The sequence below is a fragment of the Phaethon lepturus genome, unplaced genomic scaffold, assembly GCF_000687285.1.
Source record: "Phaethon lepturus isolate BGI_N335 unplaced genomic scaffold, ASM68728v1 scaffold11768, whole genome shotgun sequence".
In the NCBI taxonomy this organism is placed as follows: Eukaryota; Metazoa; Chordata; class Aves; order Phaethontiformes; family Phaethontidae; genus Phaethon; species Phaethon lepturus.
The window spans coordinates 34,504-52,672 of NW_010558342.1; the positions used below are offsets into that span (position 1 = coordinate 34,504).

Below are 18,169 nucleotides of genomic sequence, written 5' to 3' on the forward strand. Positions count from 1 at the left end.
TTGGAGCCCAAGTGAGGTATCACAGGGAAAATGCCAAGAGGGCAAGACAGGAGCACGGAGGCAGCTCTGGGAAGTGGCAGGTTGGAGAGTAGAGGGGATGTGATCCTCTGGGACAAGGAAATGGAAAGGGCTCAGTGAGACCTCAGTCTGGCACAGGGAGGCAGAGACCTCACCACGAAATGCAAGTGTCGTCATCGGAGGAGGAGGGCCAGGAGGAGGCAATACCGTGAAAGCCTTTTCCAGAGCGTGTCCTGCTTGTGCTTGACAGAAGCGGGAACAAAACTCATCTGCTTCCTTCTCTCTCTGCCCTCCCTTACTCAGACCCAGGCCACCACAATGGCGCCTGTAGCCATTTCTAAGACACTGCCCATGCATGAGACTGGGCTACAGCAGGGCCATGGTACAACACTCCTCGCAAACACACCACTCGATAGTCACAGCTCTGTGGTGATGCTGCAAAAGAAACACGAACAGCAGTAACCGATGCGGTAAGAACAAAACGGGAGGTGGAGGTGGGTAAATTTGCACAGGCACTCAGCTTCCTTCATGTCATAACTTAAAGCAGATATGTGGGTTTTTTCCCTTTTCTTGATCCCTTTCAGTAGGAGCTCAACGAGGAAGATCCAAGATTACTTCTAGGCACTGTGCAAAAGGGAAAAAACCTCAACATCACTGGGGAAGGATAAAAATCACAAATTAGTTCATCGAGTTGCAGTGCTGATAATAGCAAAAATCAGCTAAGAGAGAAGGGGTACTATGACAAACTGCCTTCATTATTAGAGGCTCCCCTGTGTCCTGTATTATTATTAAGTACTGACAATGTGCTCCGCATGGTTTGAGTAACAAACAAAGGCTGTCCCACCCCAGAGAGCTCACAATCAAACGGAGACATAAAACTGGAGCCTACTGTGCAGAGCTAGAGGAAAGAGACACTTGAATCTTTTTAATTATTTTGTTTTCTATCTACAGTAAACAAACTTTTCCTTGGAAAATGCATTTGCTTCCAAGCTACCACTGAATGGCAAGAACCACCAATTTTAAGTGTCCCCAAAAATGTTGAACACAGGCACTTTGCTGAGCGTGGATTAAAATACCTGGCAGTCCTGCTAGGTTTATGTGCTTTTTAAAAACATCAGACTCTCTACCTTAGCCTTCTCCAACTAATGATCTCTTCAGATTTCCCTCATTTCTCTGCCCCCCCACCCTGGTATGATTTTTCTTCAGACTCAGAAACCTCGAAACCCACTTCTCTTCCCCTGCAGAGTTTATATAGTCCAAATAGCTTCATTACTGTGACAGTATGAAAGCCCTTCTGCAACACAAACAGCCGATGACTTTTTCCTGCAGTTCCTGCCTGGAGAGCTCTTCAGCTTGTTCCCTTTATTTCAGACGAGTGAGGAGGTTGGAATGCCACTCACTGGAGTCTTTGGCCTATAAAATCTACAATACCTACTAATGGCCATGGGGTTTTGTTCACATTAAAACCCCACTCAAAACACTGAGCATGAACAGCCTGATGGGAGGCAGCAGGGCTTTAAAAGCCCTCGATTGTACCCAACACCAGGCGTAAAAACGAACGCCGAGTTGCGCACTCGGCCCATCTCTTCCTTTCGGTGGGGGAACATGTAAGACCACCAGGGTCTGGCAATTTCATCACCTTCAGCTCTTAATGGGCAAGGAGACATTGATGTAACGGCCTCCTGAGAGGTCCTCTTCCCCAGGGCACGCGCTGAGGCTCCGGAAAAGCAGACCTTACCTGTCGGACTTCCAGGCGGTACTTGAGGATGGGATCCACAGCATCGGGTTCCTTCTGTGTCCACTGCAAGACGTAAGAGTAATTCTTGGATTGCTTCTGGCTCAAGGTGGGGTTGGGAGTGTCATAGTAAAACTCTGGGCTGTAAGCTTTTGCTGGAGGGGGGCGGAAAAAAAAAGAGGGAGGAAAGTAAAAGAGTGGGATCAAGGGGAACATAAATTACAAAGAGATGTGCTCAGAGTGGAACAGCTCCACTTACCCAGCTCACTTGCCTTTGACATGACGGACACCTTTACTATTGTGGCTGGTGTTGCACTGACGTGCCATCATTTTCTGTGTATCACTACCGCTTTCACAGCCTGAAATACTGGGAGGTTTAGCAGCCCTGCAACACCAGTGGGGCATGACTGACACTAGAGAAGGTGGGAACAGCTTCAGTTCTCCAGCTGGAACCAGCTTTAATCTTTTCTATCTTGCTTTGTACTTTAGATTGAGGCAACAGCTTTAAACTGGCATTTCTCCTGTTTCATCTGCTACTTTACGGAGTCGCCTGCTAACAAACCCTGAGGAACAATCATTTGGCCAGTAGGTCATAGGAAAAGTGTTATTTATCACACAGGGACCATGGCATCAAAAGGGAGACCTTGCTCCTTCTGCATCTCCCCTGCCTTGGCAACACAGTGCTCCAGCCTCTTTGTAACATGACAGTCAACTCAGCAGCAAAGGGGATGCTGACCTCAGCCTGGGTAAAAACCACGGGAGCTTTTGCAGGGGCAGAGATGTCTTTTCTAAACCCACGTCTCCCCTTAAAAACAGAGGGCAGCAGGAGGAAGGGAAACACAGGAGAAACAATGTACCATGGAGAAACTGGATGGTTCAGAGAAGAAGGGATTTCCCATCATTTCTCCAGCCGCTGCTGTCCTGAACCACTAATAAACAGGATTTGAAGGTTTCAGCCGTGCAGCCCCGCAGCTACTGGACTAAGGCACAGGGCCCAGAAGCAAATCGAAGTCTTACCCACAACTGGTTTTGCCCTATTTGAAATCACTTCATGTCACCCTGTGCACTTCAATTTTTGGCCAGTCCTGTCCTGGGCCAGGCAGGAGCTGGACCTGAACCAAAACTCTCATTTCTGGGTTCAGGTCCAATCTGGACCTGCACAGACCAGAAATATGCTTGGGCAGCAAGGGATGCTGGAGAGCAGAACAGACATAAACACCATCTCCCCAGGCAGTCTGCTGCACCTTTCCGCTTGAATCACAAGCCCTGCCATTCTGTGTGGTTGTAATTGGGCTCAAAATGATTCAATGTTTATTTTTTATGAACTCAGATGGATAATATTGATGTTTATTTCCAAGTCCTTTTTTTCTTATTATTTTTATTGACTTGAATTTTTGCACAAGCAAGAAGTTCAGAACCACCTCAGAGACTAATTGCTGTTTATTCAACTTGTATTGACTGTGGAAGTCAAGCTTCATAATGGATTCTGAAATAAAATCAGAACTGATGATAATCGTCATCTTGCATGATATTAATTCCTTATTAATTGACTCCAAGATGGAAATGGAAGCTCAAAAAAAAGTGCCTTCTAATGGAAATGCAGCACATCAAAATACTTTTGGAACTTCTTTCTGGAAACTTTTACCATTGCTGGAAAGTTTTGTCTTTTGCTTACAGCTGATGGGAGAAGGCTATTCACTCCATCTTTCAGGGCTTTTCTGTGCCTGTAGCTAGTAGGAGAGCAGGTGTTGATCAGTATGGGCTGCCTTGAGAACTTGCTCAAGGGGAGTGGGTTGGATGTCTTGCTATCCTTCCAAAACATCTCAGAAAGCTAATCTCCCATCCATAGAAGAAGGTAATCCCATCCTGGGCAGGTTTATGTATTCTGTTTCCAGAATATGTGAACACCTCACAGTCACAAATGAGTCATTGCCTCCCTGTCAGATAGGAAGCTTTATTGTCCTTCCTTCACAAAGAAACAGGAAAAAAAAGAGACTATGCCATTCCCCCGCTCTACTCAGGAAGGCGGTGGCCCATGGGAGTTAAAACTCCAGTGGTCTTGAGTCCAAGTGGAGCAGTCTAGCCATCAGATTATTTTTTAGGTTGCTTGACAGGTTCAGAATGTCTAATTGATTTGCAGCTGTCCAGGAGACAGACAGAGATGCCTCGAGCTGAAAAGCCACCATCAGTGCCTTGGAAACAGAGAAGGGATGCAGGAAAATAAACGCTTGTTGCTTTCCTGATGAGTACTCTCCAGGGATGAATGTTGCTTTCTGCTGAGGGGATTTTATCTCATGGGGCACAGTATGGCACACTGGGTGGCAATATGTATTTGTTACTACTTCCAACAAGAAACTCAGATCCTGGGAGCATTCCCAACCTTGCTAGGGACAAAGTTTGCCGTGGTGGCTCATAGTGGGATATGGTTTGCCATCATCTAGTTAGTGATGTGACAGTTGCAAGCATATGAAGAAAGGGTAGAGAGACCCTAAGCAAAATCCACTGCCAGACAAATTACAGGAGATCCCAAGGGGTGACAGCAAGGTCCTGAAAAGGAGCCCAAACAGGAGAAGTGGTTTGGGCTTCCCTATTCCAAGAGCATCTCAGAGTTACAGCATACCTGAGCTCTTCCAAACCCTGGGAAAGATCTGCTTCAAAATCAGTCCTCTCTGGGTGTTATTTATTCTCATTTGTTCAGCCCTGACTTGAAAAGTATTATAAATTGGCCCTGGACTGAAAACCCAGTATTTTGGCTGAATTTACTGCTTATTAAGGCAACTTCATCAGAGAGCTTGTCTAGAAACTGGTGCCCAAGTCAATTCTGGGGTCATGGGAAAAGCAGATTTAATGATCAGCTGGAGAGGTTGGGTCAGATATGTGGTTTTAGATGCTATAACTCTGCCATCCCTCTTTGCAGTTGCAGGTGCTGGAGAGGAGTCCTGTGCCTGCTGGATTCACAGAAAACTATGAGCAGCAAATACCCCAAGTACCGGTATCCATTCCCAGATCATGTTTGTCCTAGCAGGCATCGTGACACAAAGACAACCAGGAGACATAGGGAAGGTACAGGAATATATAATACAGTTTTTGTTCGTTTGTTTGTTTTTAAAGGGGAACTTAGATGGTTTTGAAGGCTGCTGAGGAGGATGTAAAGCCTTTCACTCCACCTATGATACAGGTTGTCCAAGCTCGAAAGCTGATGACAGCCTCGAGTTTAAGTCCTGTATCTTTCAGGCAAGTGGTCAAACACTGCTAAAATGTACCAGTGGCTGCCACTGACTGCCCCAGGTCCACCACAGACTTGAAGGACTGCCTGAATGATGGAGGCAAATCTCCTTGTTGGCTTATGGAAAGTCCCTTTTGAACACAATGCTGTGCACAGAGGATGCAGTAGATGTTGTTTGTACTGGCCCCAGCTTATTGGGAGCGAGCTTCCCTCCTCCGTGACCCCATCCAACATCTCACTCCCACGTGCACTCTGTGACTTACCAGACACCTGGAAGAGGCAGGTGGAGACCCCCACATCATTGGAAATGCTGCACTCGTAGCTACCGCTGGTCTCCCGGCTGACACTGTCCACCTTCAGGTCCGAGTAGTCCTGCTGGTCTGCCAGGGGCTGCGCCAGAAGGGTCCCGTTGAAGCGCCAGACGGAGGTGGCCACCTTCATGGGGCTGCCCTTCAGCATGGTGCAGCGCAGAGTGACGCTGCGCCCCACACCCTGGCGCACGTCCTGGAAGGCCGGCTCCACCACAGGGGGGACTGGAGACCGAACAGAGCAACAGACGGGACACCATCAGGGAACAGCCGTCTTGCTCAGCACAGTCACCCCGGTAGTGCCTCTGGGGAGACAAACACCTATGATTTCCAAAAGGATATTTATTTTCTAGTGGGAGCCAGGCTTCATCAAACCAAAAGAAGCGGTAGTCATCTGACAACCCCTTCTGACTGGGCTGGGGCCACCTCCCTCCCATTAGGTAGAGGTGGCCTTTATCAAGCACTCATCCCACAGTGAGACACTGCCTGGAGAAGCTGCCAACCCTGCTCGTCCATGGGGGAAGTGCAACTCCAGCAGCTGAGCGCCACAGCTTAAATTTAACCCTTGGATCTTAATCAGAATAACCATAGTCCTCATGCCCAACATAAACTGCACTCTCTGAGCAGGCAGGTATGCTCCCAAGCTGTTACATTCGTCTTCTTTTGGTCAACGTCTGACAAGGTATTCAGGGACACCATGTTCAGAGGGAGGGATACACACTGGCTGTCCCCACTGAGCACAGACCTCAAGGGGTGTGAAGGGGCCTCTCCCAAATACATCAATACAACATGTCAGGGACTGGCTACAGGGATCTTCGGTCCTATTTTTATCTCTGGCATCAATTCCCCAATTTTGAGAGGTGAGTCACACCTCTGCATATCAGCTTCTCTGCCAGTAGTGTGAGAACGGTGACGTGTGGCCACCTCCTTAGCAAAGGGAGGCTACTAAGTCTTGCTCTTCAGCATTTCTAAAAATTAACAGGAACCTCATGATTTGGGCATAGCTGAGGCAGAGCAAGGAGAGAGTCTGGATTGGTATTGTTTGGGTTACCCCTTATTTAATGTGATGGCAGAGGATTTCAGTCTCCAGAGCCATCTGATGGACATGTTTCACTTGCAATAAACTCCTAATTAAAACACTACCTCATGGGAATAACCAGAAGCTCTCCCTCTAAAATGAGAAAGGGTTTCTGAACACAAAACAGCTTTTAGCCTGAATGTAGAAGAGGGAGAACAGTTTTGTAGCAGCTCCAGCACAATCACAACTCATCTCCTCCAGGTTCAAAAGCCCCTGCTCTTCCACAGACAACTTCGAGGCACTACGGATCTACAAAGCACCTGCCTCCTCTAAAGGTCTGCAGCGCTGCCAAGCACAGCCATGCCCCAAACCCTGCAACACACAGCATCTACAGGGCCGCAGACACAGCTCCACCAGGAACCCCGGGTCACACAGCGTCCCTGCTGCCCTGAACACAGCCGTGCCCGGAGGGCTCCAGCACACCAGTCTCTCCCTTCCCGCAGCCTAACTCCAGCAAGACCCACCCACAGCTCTGGAATACTAGTGACATCTCCATCTTCACCACAGATGAAGGTGGTGCACGCACCACCCCATAGGCCTGCACGCACAGCGTCCCCTCTCCCAGGGTACACAGGCGGCCTGCGACCACCCCCCCGGCAGTGAGCCCTGGTTTGACAGTGGCTGATGATTGTTTTCTCCGTACCCATTCTCAGCTCTCAGCCTCTGGGCCCTTCGCTGCACTGAAGTAGATTAAAAGCAGCCCTTGACTGAGTTCACGTTGCCGTGCCGAGTGGCATGGTCAGCTCATTACGGATGGCTTTGCGAGCAGTGTGTCTCTGCGGGTGCTCCAAGCGCTGACTTGCCTTTGGCTCGCACGTCTCCCACCTCGCGGTGAGAATAATGTGAGAAGTTGTTTGATTAGACCTAGTGCCATGAATGTGTCATCGCCATCCCTAGCTGCTATCCCATTTCTTGGGTCACATCTGCTCCCTAATTGAAGCCAGTGGGGTCTCACATTATAATCAAGGCCAGCTGGTGATGTAAAGGGGGGGGGCAGGGAGTAAAAAGGGGAGAGAAAAGAGAAAGGAAGAGTTAAAAAAAGATGGCACGGCAGCTCCAGATGTACTCAAAGCAATCCATCTTATGAGGAGGAGAACAGAGGGGTGGGAGAGCAGCTTCCCTCGCTGCATCAAGCAGCGCCCATGTCCGGAGCTGGGACAGAGGAAGAGAAAAGGTCTGAAAGAGGACAAAGTGCCCTGCAAGGACACACACTGCAAGGAAAGGGCCCCCTGAGCCTCACTGAGCGAGCGTCTGGGGCTGGAAAAGGGTCACAGAGGAGCACGGCTGGGACAATCCAGATGCTTCCTTGGGTCACAGGAACAGGAGGGCAGCCAAGGATGCAGCAGATATTTAATCTTCTTCAGCTGGGAAATGGGATTTACTTGATTTGCAGTGGGGCAGGCTCTGGGCCTATGTTATCACTTTGCGAAGGGAATGTCTGAAAGTGCTTATACAGTAAAAATTGACCACATTTTCTCCTCCTGTCTCTGGCACTAGGAAACACCCAACAAGCATTAACTCTGCAGGTAGTCCTGGAGCCCCTGGGTTCTCTGGAGAGAGCGCAGGTCACCCCATCACTGCAAAGGATGCTTGCAGTACTACGGCAAGGGGCAGCTGTTGCCGAAGGCTGCCCGTGGGTATGAAAGCAAAAAAAATGTCAACAGAAATTACAGAGCCAGCTCTGGCCCCCAACACCTACTGGGCAGCCCACACTTGTTCATGTAGGTTATACACAAAAGGGAGACCACCACCAAGGCAGGGATTCAGACTGCAAATCCTAGCAGATAACGACACAGCCTTTTCTCATCCCTGGCTTAAACGCAAATGAAAGCTTGTTTAAATGAGCCGGTCTTGCTACTCCCTCGAACTGCGAACCGAACAGCTCAGGTACACCCAAGATGGTGACTGTCTCGGAGCAGAGACCTCCAACATGACTCCCGTGCAGACACCTTTAGGGAGCTGCAGGAAATGATAACGGATTTCCAGGTGCCTCTAAAGCCCTCAGGGAAGCAGCATCCTGCTGGCTCTAAGGGGGCTGTTCTGCTCAGTACAGCATTACCTGGCCAACCTGGCTCACCAAGCTGCCATGGTGCTTTTTCGAGAGCTTGGGTACCAGCCCCAGTTTTTAGCCCAGTTCCAAAGAATTTCCTTGCCCAGAAGCTCCTCAGATGCCTTTCCGTGTCTCCCCTGAACTCCAGCGCATGCAGCTGAAGTGCACTTTTACGCAGCAGCCAGGGTGCAGGCGGCAGGTTGCTACGCTTCAAGGAGGAGGTTAGAAAACCTCTCTGCACACAGAGGGGCTTCGGGATCCCCTGGTAAGAAACACAGCAAACAAATATAGACAATTATTGTTTTCTCTAAGCACACAGCTTAACTCTAGAAGAGCTAGCTGGCAGGAGGAGTGCCCGTTCTGGGCAGCGATGAAGGAGCAAGGCTCCTCCAGCAACCTTGTTAAGATGCAGCTGCAGAGAACACAAGGCAGGGCAGCCTGCCTTTGCAGCAGAATTATTGCGCAACAGGAGAAAACATAATCACTCACCTGCTCGTTAGGAGCAAATCGAGTCAGCTGAACAGGCAACCTACTCCAGCGTGCCAGGCACTCTAAAGCAAAGCCAGGCTTGTAGGCAGCTCCCTTGCTGTGAGCCAGAGCAGATGCTCTGTGCTGAAGGGTTGCTAAGCCATCATGGTGCTCACGATGATGAGGGGCAAGCGCGAGGGAAGCGTAACAGAGAAACGTCAAGTGTCAAGGGGTGTTGCTTTGTGCCCCAATAACCTCCTAATTTCTTGGTTTCACTGGAAATAACCAGGACTGAAATGCTTTTCCTGCTAGAGGAGTGAGAAGTGCACAAGCTGTTGAGCTGTGGTCAAGTCTGTAAGTATTTGTTTTAAGTCTGTTTTTATTTTAGCCTTGAGGAAGCTCTTCCTTACAAGAGCCCGCTTGCAGGAGAGACCACAGTCTCCTTGCACTCTTACTGTGCTGTCGTGCTGGGGTGCAGCTCAAGAAGGGGTACTCAGTGATCCCTGTGATGCTGTCTGATTGCTGCAGGTTCCTATCAAATTCAGATGCCTCCAGAAGGCAGAGATGTTTCTTCACCAACAATGCAGTCAGAACATCCCAGATGGCAGTGATGTACTATGGAAAGTTTTTCACTTGTGGGGTAAATACAGAAAAAAACAAAAAAGTGAAAAAAAATTTTTTTCACTTGAAAAATTGGGGATGTTTTCATGAGGCTGCTCAATCTGATATGGATGAAAGGCAAAGAAAGGCTCATATTGGAGTGGACTGATGCACAGAAATCAGTGACAAGCTTAAACACAAACCAGCATCTGCAGAACAGGGGAACACTGAGTGAACAGACTTGGCATTAAGAACTCAGGCAAGAATTGAGAAGGTCAAAAATCCTAGACACCACAGCACAAGACTACTATGCAAGACACATGCAAAGTCTGCTTTCCCACCGTAGCTTGAGGTCTGTGAACAGCACATCCTGGTCAATTCCCAAATACTGGCTCATTTTTAAAAACGGCTGTCTGTCAGAACTGAGGAGCTCACTCATAACCTGCTTTCTGACTCATAGGCGGCCCTTTCCCCGCTGTAGCCACCCTGACCAGGGGCTAACAACAGCCATCTCTGTAGCTGGTCGGCTGCCCGCATCGTACTGCTGGACTATGCGGCTACCATGGGCTGTTGCACTCTCCTTTTTCTACAGGGATTTGCTTCCCACAACGCTCCCTCTGCTGCACAGAGCACCACGGCGCAGCAATGTCCAGGTGGAAAAAGAGGCGCAAGCAGAACGACGGCTTGCCCAAGGCCACGTGAACCGGCGGCATCAGGCAGAAGCGGCGCAGGAGTCCTGTATCCTGACCCACACTTCAGTCCTTAGCCCAGGCTTCCTCCCCTGTGACAAACACCCTCTACTCTACCCTCCAGAGTCAGTCACCATTTACATGTTTATTTAAATCTAGAAAGTGCAACGCGTAATACAAATGATGAAAATAGCAAGTCTTGCTAGATTAGAGAGCAGCTCTATCTTCAGCAGCTCTCATCCCACTCTGCTGAATGACTCCCTCCGAGCTCAGCCACGCAATCACAGCGCCAGTGGGACTCCTGCTTGTAGGCTTCACCTTATTCACAGGTGAGAGCTAACTGAGCACTCACTTGCTGGATTAACATTGCAAAGGACACACAGATAACTTGGTATGAAAGACTGCAGTTTTGTGGTTAGTTGCAATTATTAGCTGTGGTTTGTTATCCAAAGTGGCTAACAACACCAGGCAGTAATTTCTCTCTCTGGAAAGCAAATCAGCACAGGCTGCTATTAGAGCCTTACGAGATCTTTATGACTCCATCCAGCATCCATTTAAATGCTGATAGGTATCTATCTGCAGTCATACTGGATGCAGTCTTCTCTAACCTCCTCTAGACAACCAAAGCGATCCCAGCAAAGGGTGCCTTCCTTATCCAGCCCGTGGTCCCATAATCCAGGGTAATAAAGATGTCACAGGCATCAAAGATACTGCATCCCTATTTTCACGGCAGGTTGAAAACTCTGTGGTTTCAGCTCCAGGAGAGACAAGAGCTCTCTACCCAAGGAAGCAGGAAGCTCTCTTATTGTCACAAGGCTTGGAAATCACAGCTGAGCAATTGCGTTCCCTGCAACAGCACCCACATCTCAAGAAGGCACATTAGGCACCAGCAGTTTTCCATGTGGAGACAAATACCCAACTAATATTTACAAGCCCAGTCTCATTTGCTTGTTTGTGAAAGATGATATAATAGAGTAGCCAGAAGAGGGGAGATGGAGGAAGGCATGCTCAACCTATTTCGGCTAAAAGGCAGAATCTCTTCCTTTCATCTTCTATGCCTTTCGCCTTTGTGCTTCAGCCTCCCCATATATAAAGAGATAAAACGTGTATCTTTTGCGAAGTGCTTGAAAGCCAAATTTCAAGTATTGTTATTTCAAACAAAACAAATTTGTTTGAGTACATTTTCTGCTAGACAAGTGGGTGCAGGGACCAGAGAAGCGGGACTTAGAGCAGAGAAGACTCAGTTCTGTGCTAGTTGACTGCTTTTAAAAGAAGAGAAAATGAAATGTATTCACTCCCAGCTTTTCTGCTTTCCACTTCTTTGAACTTTCCAAGCCAATTAGATCAACCAATCTTCACCTTGTTTTAATAAAGAGGGGTTTACTAAAGGATTTCCTCTTCTGCATGATGAGCTGTGATGATTAATACACGAGACCCCCAGCTCACTTTACAGAGTGCCTTAAAGAAATCATCCTGGGTGGGAATTTCCAGACCTTCTGCCTCACTTATATGCCTCCTCAAAAAAGATCTGTCCCAGACATGCTGGAACTCCACTCAGACTCTCTGCCCAATTAATTCATCCTGACAATACACTACAGAGACAAGTATTCTCCTGCATTGTAAAGCCACCTCATTCCCATGCCTCACTTACCTTCAAGTGCCTGGTTTAAAAACAGTACACTCCCCTAATTGAAAAAGATAAGTGGGAAAAGATGGTGTATCTACAGAAGACACATACACATATGTATGTGAAATGCATGCTGATAATCCTCCCCCACCCACATACCACCCAATTAGCAAAGTTATGCACAAGAGAAATGAAGAGGGTGAGAGCGCTGGCATTTCAGAGCTAATACCTTCAATCACTGCCAGACCAATGCTAATAACCCCAATCTATGTTGGGTTTTTTTTTGCCACAGACTAACATGAAAATATTGTCTCTAACTCGCAGCCAATTTTGCTAGTAATAGCATGGCAAAGCAGGATAATGGCAAGGGTGGATCTGGGATTCTCCTGCCCACCTACATACCCACAAGAGGAGAGCCCTCCCATGCATAGCATTGTCAGACCACCAACTCTCCACTCAGGTTCTGCCTCTGTCTTCTGGAAGATAACAAGATGTCAGCTCACATCCATGCATCTGTTATTACATCCTTCTGTTTAACAAATTGGGCTGGCAGTGACATGCTGCTCCCAATAGCATATAAATAGTTTAGATCCAAACATTCACTAACAGTCAGCCAATGATGCTCTTTCCCCAGAAGCATCCCATACGCATTAACTTTTGGCAGAGAACCACTTATCTTACTACTTAATAATTCATAGGTGAGCTACTCAGCTGGGTAGTTCTGGGAATAAAGCAACTCGTTGCCAGCGCAAACTAAGGGGGGAAAAAAGAAAATCAACCCACAAAAAAGAACCAAATGAGATTCTTCTTCCAAAGCAGAGAATCCACATCTTTCCTCTTACTTCAGAGTTTATCACTAGTTTTTCTTACCATCTAACCCAATTCCCTTGCTGCAGTTTAAGCCTCATGCAAGTCCTCCCCATAGGTGTTTTTATGTCATAGTAATCAACTCTGTCCTATCCCCAGTAATCCCCAACCTCAACAAATACTAGGACAGAATTTTTAGATCTGTTCTCCTCTCCCAAAGTCCTTGACAAGATGGTGCTGACGTTTTAGATGTGCGTGTGTGTATGTATATATATCTTTACAATTCCCCTTTCTCTCCCTCCTCTGCTCTTCAGGTGGCAGAAGCACAGCTTTAGTTCCTATTTAGATTCTGTTTTCTCTGTCCTAGAGTTTTAAATGCCAGAGGAATCACATGCAAAAAGTTTGGAAAAGGAGAAAATAAAAGAGAAACCTGAATCTACAGCTCTGACTCTCCTCACGTGCCTGGCAGAGACAAGCAGGGCACAGGGGCAGAGATCAACAGGTACCGTTTGCAACCCTGCAAGCAGAAACGGAGCTGCTTGGCCCACCACAGCAGAATGCATTCCCTGTGTTTCCATCCACAGTGTAAAGAAGGGGAAAAAAAGGGGGAAACATCAAATCGGTGATGTTCATCATCCTAGGATAGTCCCTTCATGTTCCTGAGAAGGATTTGGAATAACTGAGAAAGGACCGATCGTCCCCACCAGGTTTGATGACAAACCTAGAGCTAGCTGGAACAAGGCTTTAAAGCCCAAATTTATCCAACCTAACTTCAGGCTCTTCACTGAGGCACCCGCGTTAGGAGTGCCGCCTCCCGCCAAAGGGACACCTCCAGAGGGCGGTTCGGCTGGCAGGAACCCCTGGCCCTCCCGTGCCCGCACAGGGAGCCGCAGGCGACCCCAGCCCTCGCGCCTCTGCTGCGCGGGGCGAGCGCAGACCAGAGCACGCGCTGGCACGACACCTGCACCGAAGGGGCCGGTGCCACCCCTCTGCCCGAACCTCTCCCCGACCTCACGGGGCCTCGTGTACCGAGTTCCTTGGTGAGCCGAGTCGGCAGAAACACGCTCCTGAAGCTTGGGCAGCGCGCCCTGCTCTTGGGCTCTTGGACAGGAGACACCTCCTGCGTTCGAGCTGCTGCGCGCCGCAGCCGGGCTGTCCCGGGAAGGCAGGCAGACACCAGCCTGCAGGATCCCCTTCGCAAGTATGGTGATAAATCTTTGGACCCCAGAGAGCATCCAGTCAGTGCCACTGCGAGGGCCCTCGGCCGGAGCGTGCGGCTGCCGGCTAGAAGGAATTGACTGGGTTTCCCCTCGTCTCCTGTGGGGGGTCCCACCCACAGCCAGAGCCGCTGCCAGGCAGAGGTGACTGCTGGCTCCGAGCAGCGATCCAAGAGCAGCAGGCTCCCGTTCCACCAGCAGCTGCCTGAGCAATTCAATCGCCTCCGTGTGTTCAGACCCTTTTGATAAGAGGGCTGAAAGCTAAGAGCAGGGAGGCTGCAGGAGAAAGCGCCTTCGAGAACGGCAATCCTGTCACAAGGGAGAAGAGTCCCTGCTTTAGAAATGCAATGAGTGTCAGGGCCACAGGTGGTCAGAGCCTCCTGCTCACAGCTGGGCTACGGCATTACCTCACCTTCTGTTTTCAATTTGAAAGCTAAATTGGGAGCACTAGATGATCCCTCCACAGCTGCTTTCCAAACAGGCAGGCAAAGCAAGAGGCAGCATAGCCAAAAGCAGAAATGTTGATTAAAAAAAATCATCAGACCTGCTTTAATGATGGGGTGGTGGGATCAGAGCTGGAAAGGGGAGACATCCAAACCAGAAAGAGCTTGGTAGGGGAAGGAGGGCCATCCAAGGCAATTAAGATAATCAAATAGTAACCAGCACTCCTTATTATGTTTACTTTGAATTCTTTCTTTCTCTGTGCTAGTAAGCAAAAAAGGCGCCTGGGGCAAAGCTAGACCAGGAAGAGTTAATGCAGTGGTTCTCCACTTATCTACAGAGTGGAAAGAGGCCAGGCTTCCCTATATAAACCAGTCTCTTCCTCAGCCTTTCTTTCAGGCCTAAAAGGGAATTTGGACCAAGGAGGAAGAACTCAGCACAGAGCAACACCCAGTTCTCCATCACTTCTCTATCCCCTGCCTCAGAGTTCTGCAGCCAATTGTTTAATATCCTGCTCTGCTAACTGTCATCATTACCCCATTTTTCCATCCTTCACCCTTGATTGGTCTTGATTCATCTGAGGAAGATGACGACAATGAGAACGTAACTGTTCAGAAAGAGGCTGAAAGGATGCTCAGACTAAAAGATTTATGGCAAACGTTCAGTCTCGTAAACGAAGCAGCTGAGGTCAACAGATATTGAAGCATTTTTTCCCATAAGAATTAATATAACAAGGGGGGTGGTGCATACAGGAACTTAAGAAATGCATGTAATTTAAAAAACACAGGATCAATGTATATATAGCATAGAGAAAGGAGAGGCAAGAACATTTTTTTACTGTAAGCATTTTTGCTGCCACTCTCTGGATGGTTACCTCTTCATCATTGTCATAATCATCTTCAGATGAATCAAGGTAGATCAAATCAATCATGGGCAAAGGATGGAAAAATGAGGATAGGTTCAGGCGGTCCATCAGATGAAATGGCTGAGGTCTTTCAGAATAGTGACCGGCTCCAAAAAGCCAGCAGCCAAATAGCCACCATCTCTGCCATCTCAAAGTCTTGTCTTCCCCCTCCATCCTTCACATTGTTTCCTGCATGCACTTAAAATGTGTGAATTTCATAAGTGCCTGTGTCCAACTCCTCCTCTATTAATGAATTATGAAAAAAAATGCTTTATCTGTCATATCTGTAACTGTCATAGCTTTTCATGAATGTATCTTCAGCGGATTGCTGGTTACGGAGAATCGTCTCCCTACACCTTATTCCCAAAACTGCTAACCACCTATGGAGAGAGCAGAGGATTTGGCAGTCCCATTTCTTCAGGCCTGGATGACACCGCTCGTCTCAGAGAAGGGCATGGACTCGAGCAACGGAGGACTCGCCCCCACGCTGGAAACCTCATGTCTTCTCTCTTCGTGTTTCCAGCAAAGCAGCAGCACAACAGCCTCGCTGCTGAAGCGGGTGCGGCCCTGCAGCTCTTCTCTTTCCCCGCGTCAGGAAGAGCACCGGCACCTCTGACGGCCGCAGGTGTTGGGGGCTCCTGGAAATCACTCTCGGGGGCTCGGGGGCTCCTCTGCAGCAGAGGGCACGGGAGGGAGGCCAGTGGCAGAGCTGGCAATCGTTCAAGGAGAGCAGCCTGCTCCCTCGACTTCCCATCTGGCTATCGGCTCTGTCCCATCTCCTCTGGACTTGGACCAGGAGAGAGAAATTTATTAACAGCCCTGCTCACGGGATAAATCTGCTCTGACATTCGATTTTCCAGGCTGCTTCTGTGGCTGACCTCAAGCTGGGCCAGCACCACGGGAACCATTTGGAGGAGCAGCATCCCTGTAACGTGGGCACATGCCCATCTCACAGAGACGCTTTTTCATGTTGACTGAGGAGGACTTAGGCTGCAGCAAAGGCGATATGCAGAACAAGTGGGAAGTACACACTCCATTTCTTCTCCTGATGTCTGCATTTTGGTCCAACACATAAATGCCTGAAGGTGGTTCCATAACATTTCTGTTGTTCACATTCCCGACTCTTCTGGGACACAAAAAGTAAGGCTGTTGCCTTCCTCATTCTCACCCATTGCATCACGATCTGAACGTGGATCCTGGCCTGAGTCAGTCCATCAGCAATTACCAGCCTGAGGGGTTGCGGCAGCACACACTGTAACGTGGTGTCGTGCTCCTTTCAGCCTCCCCGAGACAGATAATAATGCCTTCCAGAATCAGATACCCCAGATGAAAAGGACATTTTAAACAATTTTCAGCAATGTTTGCTGAGCCATCCCACTGCCGTGGGCAGAGAGTGGGTATAATTCTGTGCACAGCTCTGGAAAGAACTCATGTGGACTTAAATCTGGGAATATCTGTGGCTAAATCTGTGATAAAAGCCAGAGGTGATGGAAAGACGGGCTTCTGTATGTCCTGTTCGTAAGACACTAGCTGGATCTGTGCAGCCTGATCTGAATTCATCAGTGCAAAAATGGCAGCTAACAGACTAACAACATATCATACAACCCTTACAAAAGTCACAGAAAGTAGGAAAAGATGGAGGAAAACTTCATCTAGGCAGGCCTTGGGAGTGGGTTGTGGTAGCATCCTGCAAACACCAGAGGAGATAAAAATTATTCTATACCCTCCATGCATGTATTGCCTATGGGAATACAAACAGGAACCAACTGGGTCGATGGAAGCAGGGGAGACCTCAGAACAAACAGCAATAAACTTTTTTATTCCTCACTGATCCCAGAAAAAAACTCATGGGAGATGAATGTGGGATGCAACTTTACAAGTTAAAAAATGAATTATGATTAATATAGTTTTATGGGTCCTTGGCAGACAAACTGAGTAGTGTTTGAGAAAGCCACAAGAAAAGTAACTATCTTGTCATAACATCCTCAGGCACTGGAAAGATCCTGGCTTGCTTCCACACGGCAGATTAATTGAAGATGTAATGCTATTCAAATGCAGCCCACATTAAGCAGATTAAAACCACATTAACTGAAAGAGTTCAAAAAGGAATTTTAAATGTGTGCATGCACCACCAAGATTTCTCTAGTGAGAGGGAAGACCTTCTCTAGGAAGACCTCTCTAGTGAGACCCCGTATGAACCTCTCAAACCGATGCTCTTACACACCTTCATCAAGGTCAAAGATCCAGCCAGCAGGTTGGCATAGCTAAAGCATATGAGTTACAGAGCCCTCCATTCAGGCTGTGTAGCCAACATCACACATAACCACCTTTGATGTCTGAATGACCTTACATCCATTTGCAGCTGAGGTGACTGGTCACAGACTTTGGCACAGCTCTGGGATGTGGCTTGTGCTTTGCTTCCTTCCGTCCCACACAAAGGCAGTGCTTTAATGTGCAATAACTGATAATCACCATCCTTAAGTGTGTGTGTCAGGATAAGATACCAACATCTGAAGAGGACACAAAATATGCAGGAGTGAATAACATACTAGAGGGATACCTCACACAGGACAACTTGGTTTGCTTGATGGAACAGGCTTATGGTAACTGCATTCAATTTATCTTGGATAATGTAAAGGTCTGTAAGGAAAACTGTTGAGGAAAGAATGCATCACTCTTGTTAGGAAAGCGACAACAGCTCCAAGAGGAGCCTGAGTCAATGTAACCCAGCGAACATCAGCTTTCAGCTTAATTCTGTAGTCCAAAGATGTCCAAATCCTTCAATGATTAAGCCAAAGCTTAGTAAACTTATTGTGAGATGGGCATCACCTCTGCATCTGCATCGGTAAGATGGTTTTTGAAAATCTATTTAATACAGGTGACCACACTGCCAGAATGATGTTGAAAAAAAAACTGACAAGAAGCCTATAAAAATGAATCAAGGGCTGGAAAACACACTTTGCAGCGAATGGCTAGAGACAACCCTTCTTGATTGTATAAT

At 48.0% G+C, this 18,169-nt stretch overlaps 1 protein-coding gene across 1 annotated transcript in view; it reads right to left on the reverse strand.

Annotated features, from left to right (window-relative positions):
* The window catches only part of MDGA1 (MAM domain containing glycosylphosphatidylinositol anchor 1), a gene marked incomplete at both ends in the record, with an annotated part of 77,644 nt that overhangs the window by 27,220 nt on the left and 32,255 nt on the right, over nucleotides 1-18,169 (reverse strand). Inside the window, 2 exons of the mRNA XM_010293036.1 lie at nucleotides 1,757-1,908; nucleotides 5,243-5,512. Coding sequence (XP_010291338.1) covers nucleotides 1,757-1,908; nucleotides 5,243-5,512 — 422 coding nt within the window. The remainder of the gene's footprint in view (nucleotides 1-1,756; nucleotides 1,909-5,242; nucleotides 5,513-18,169) is intronic.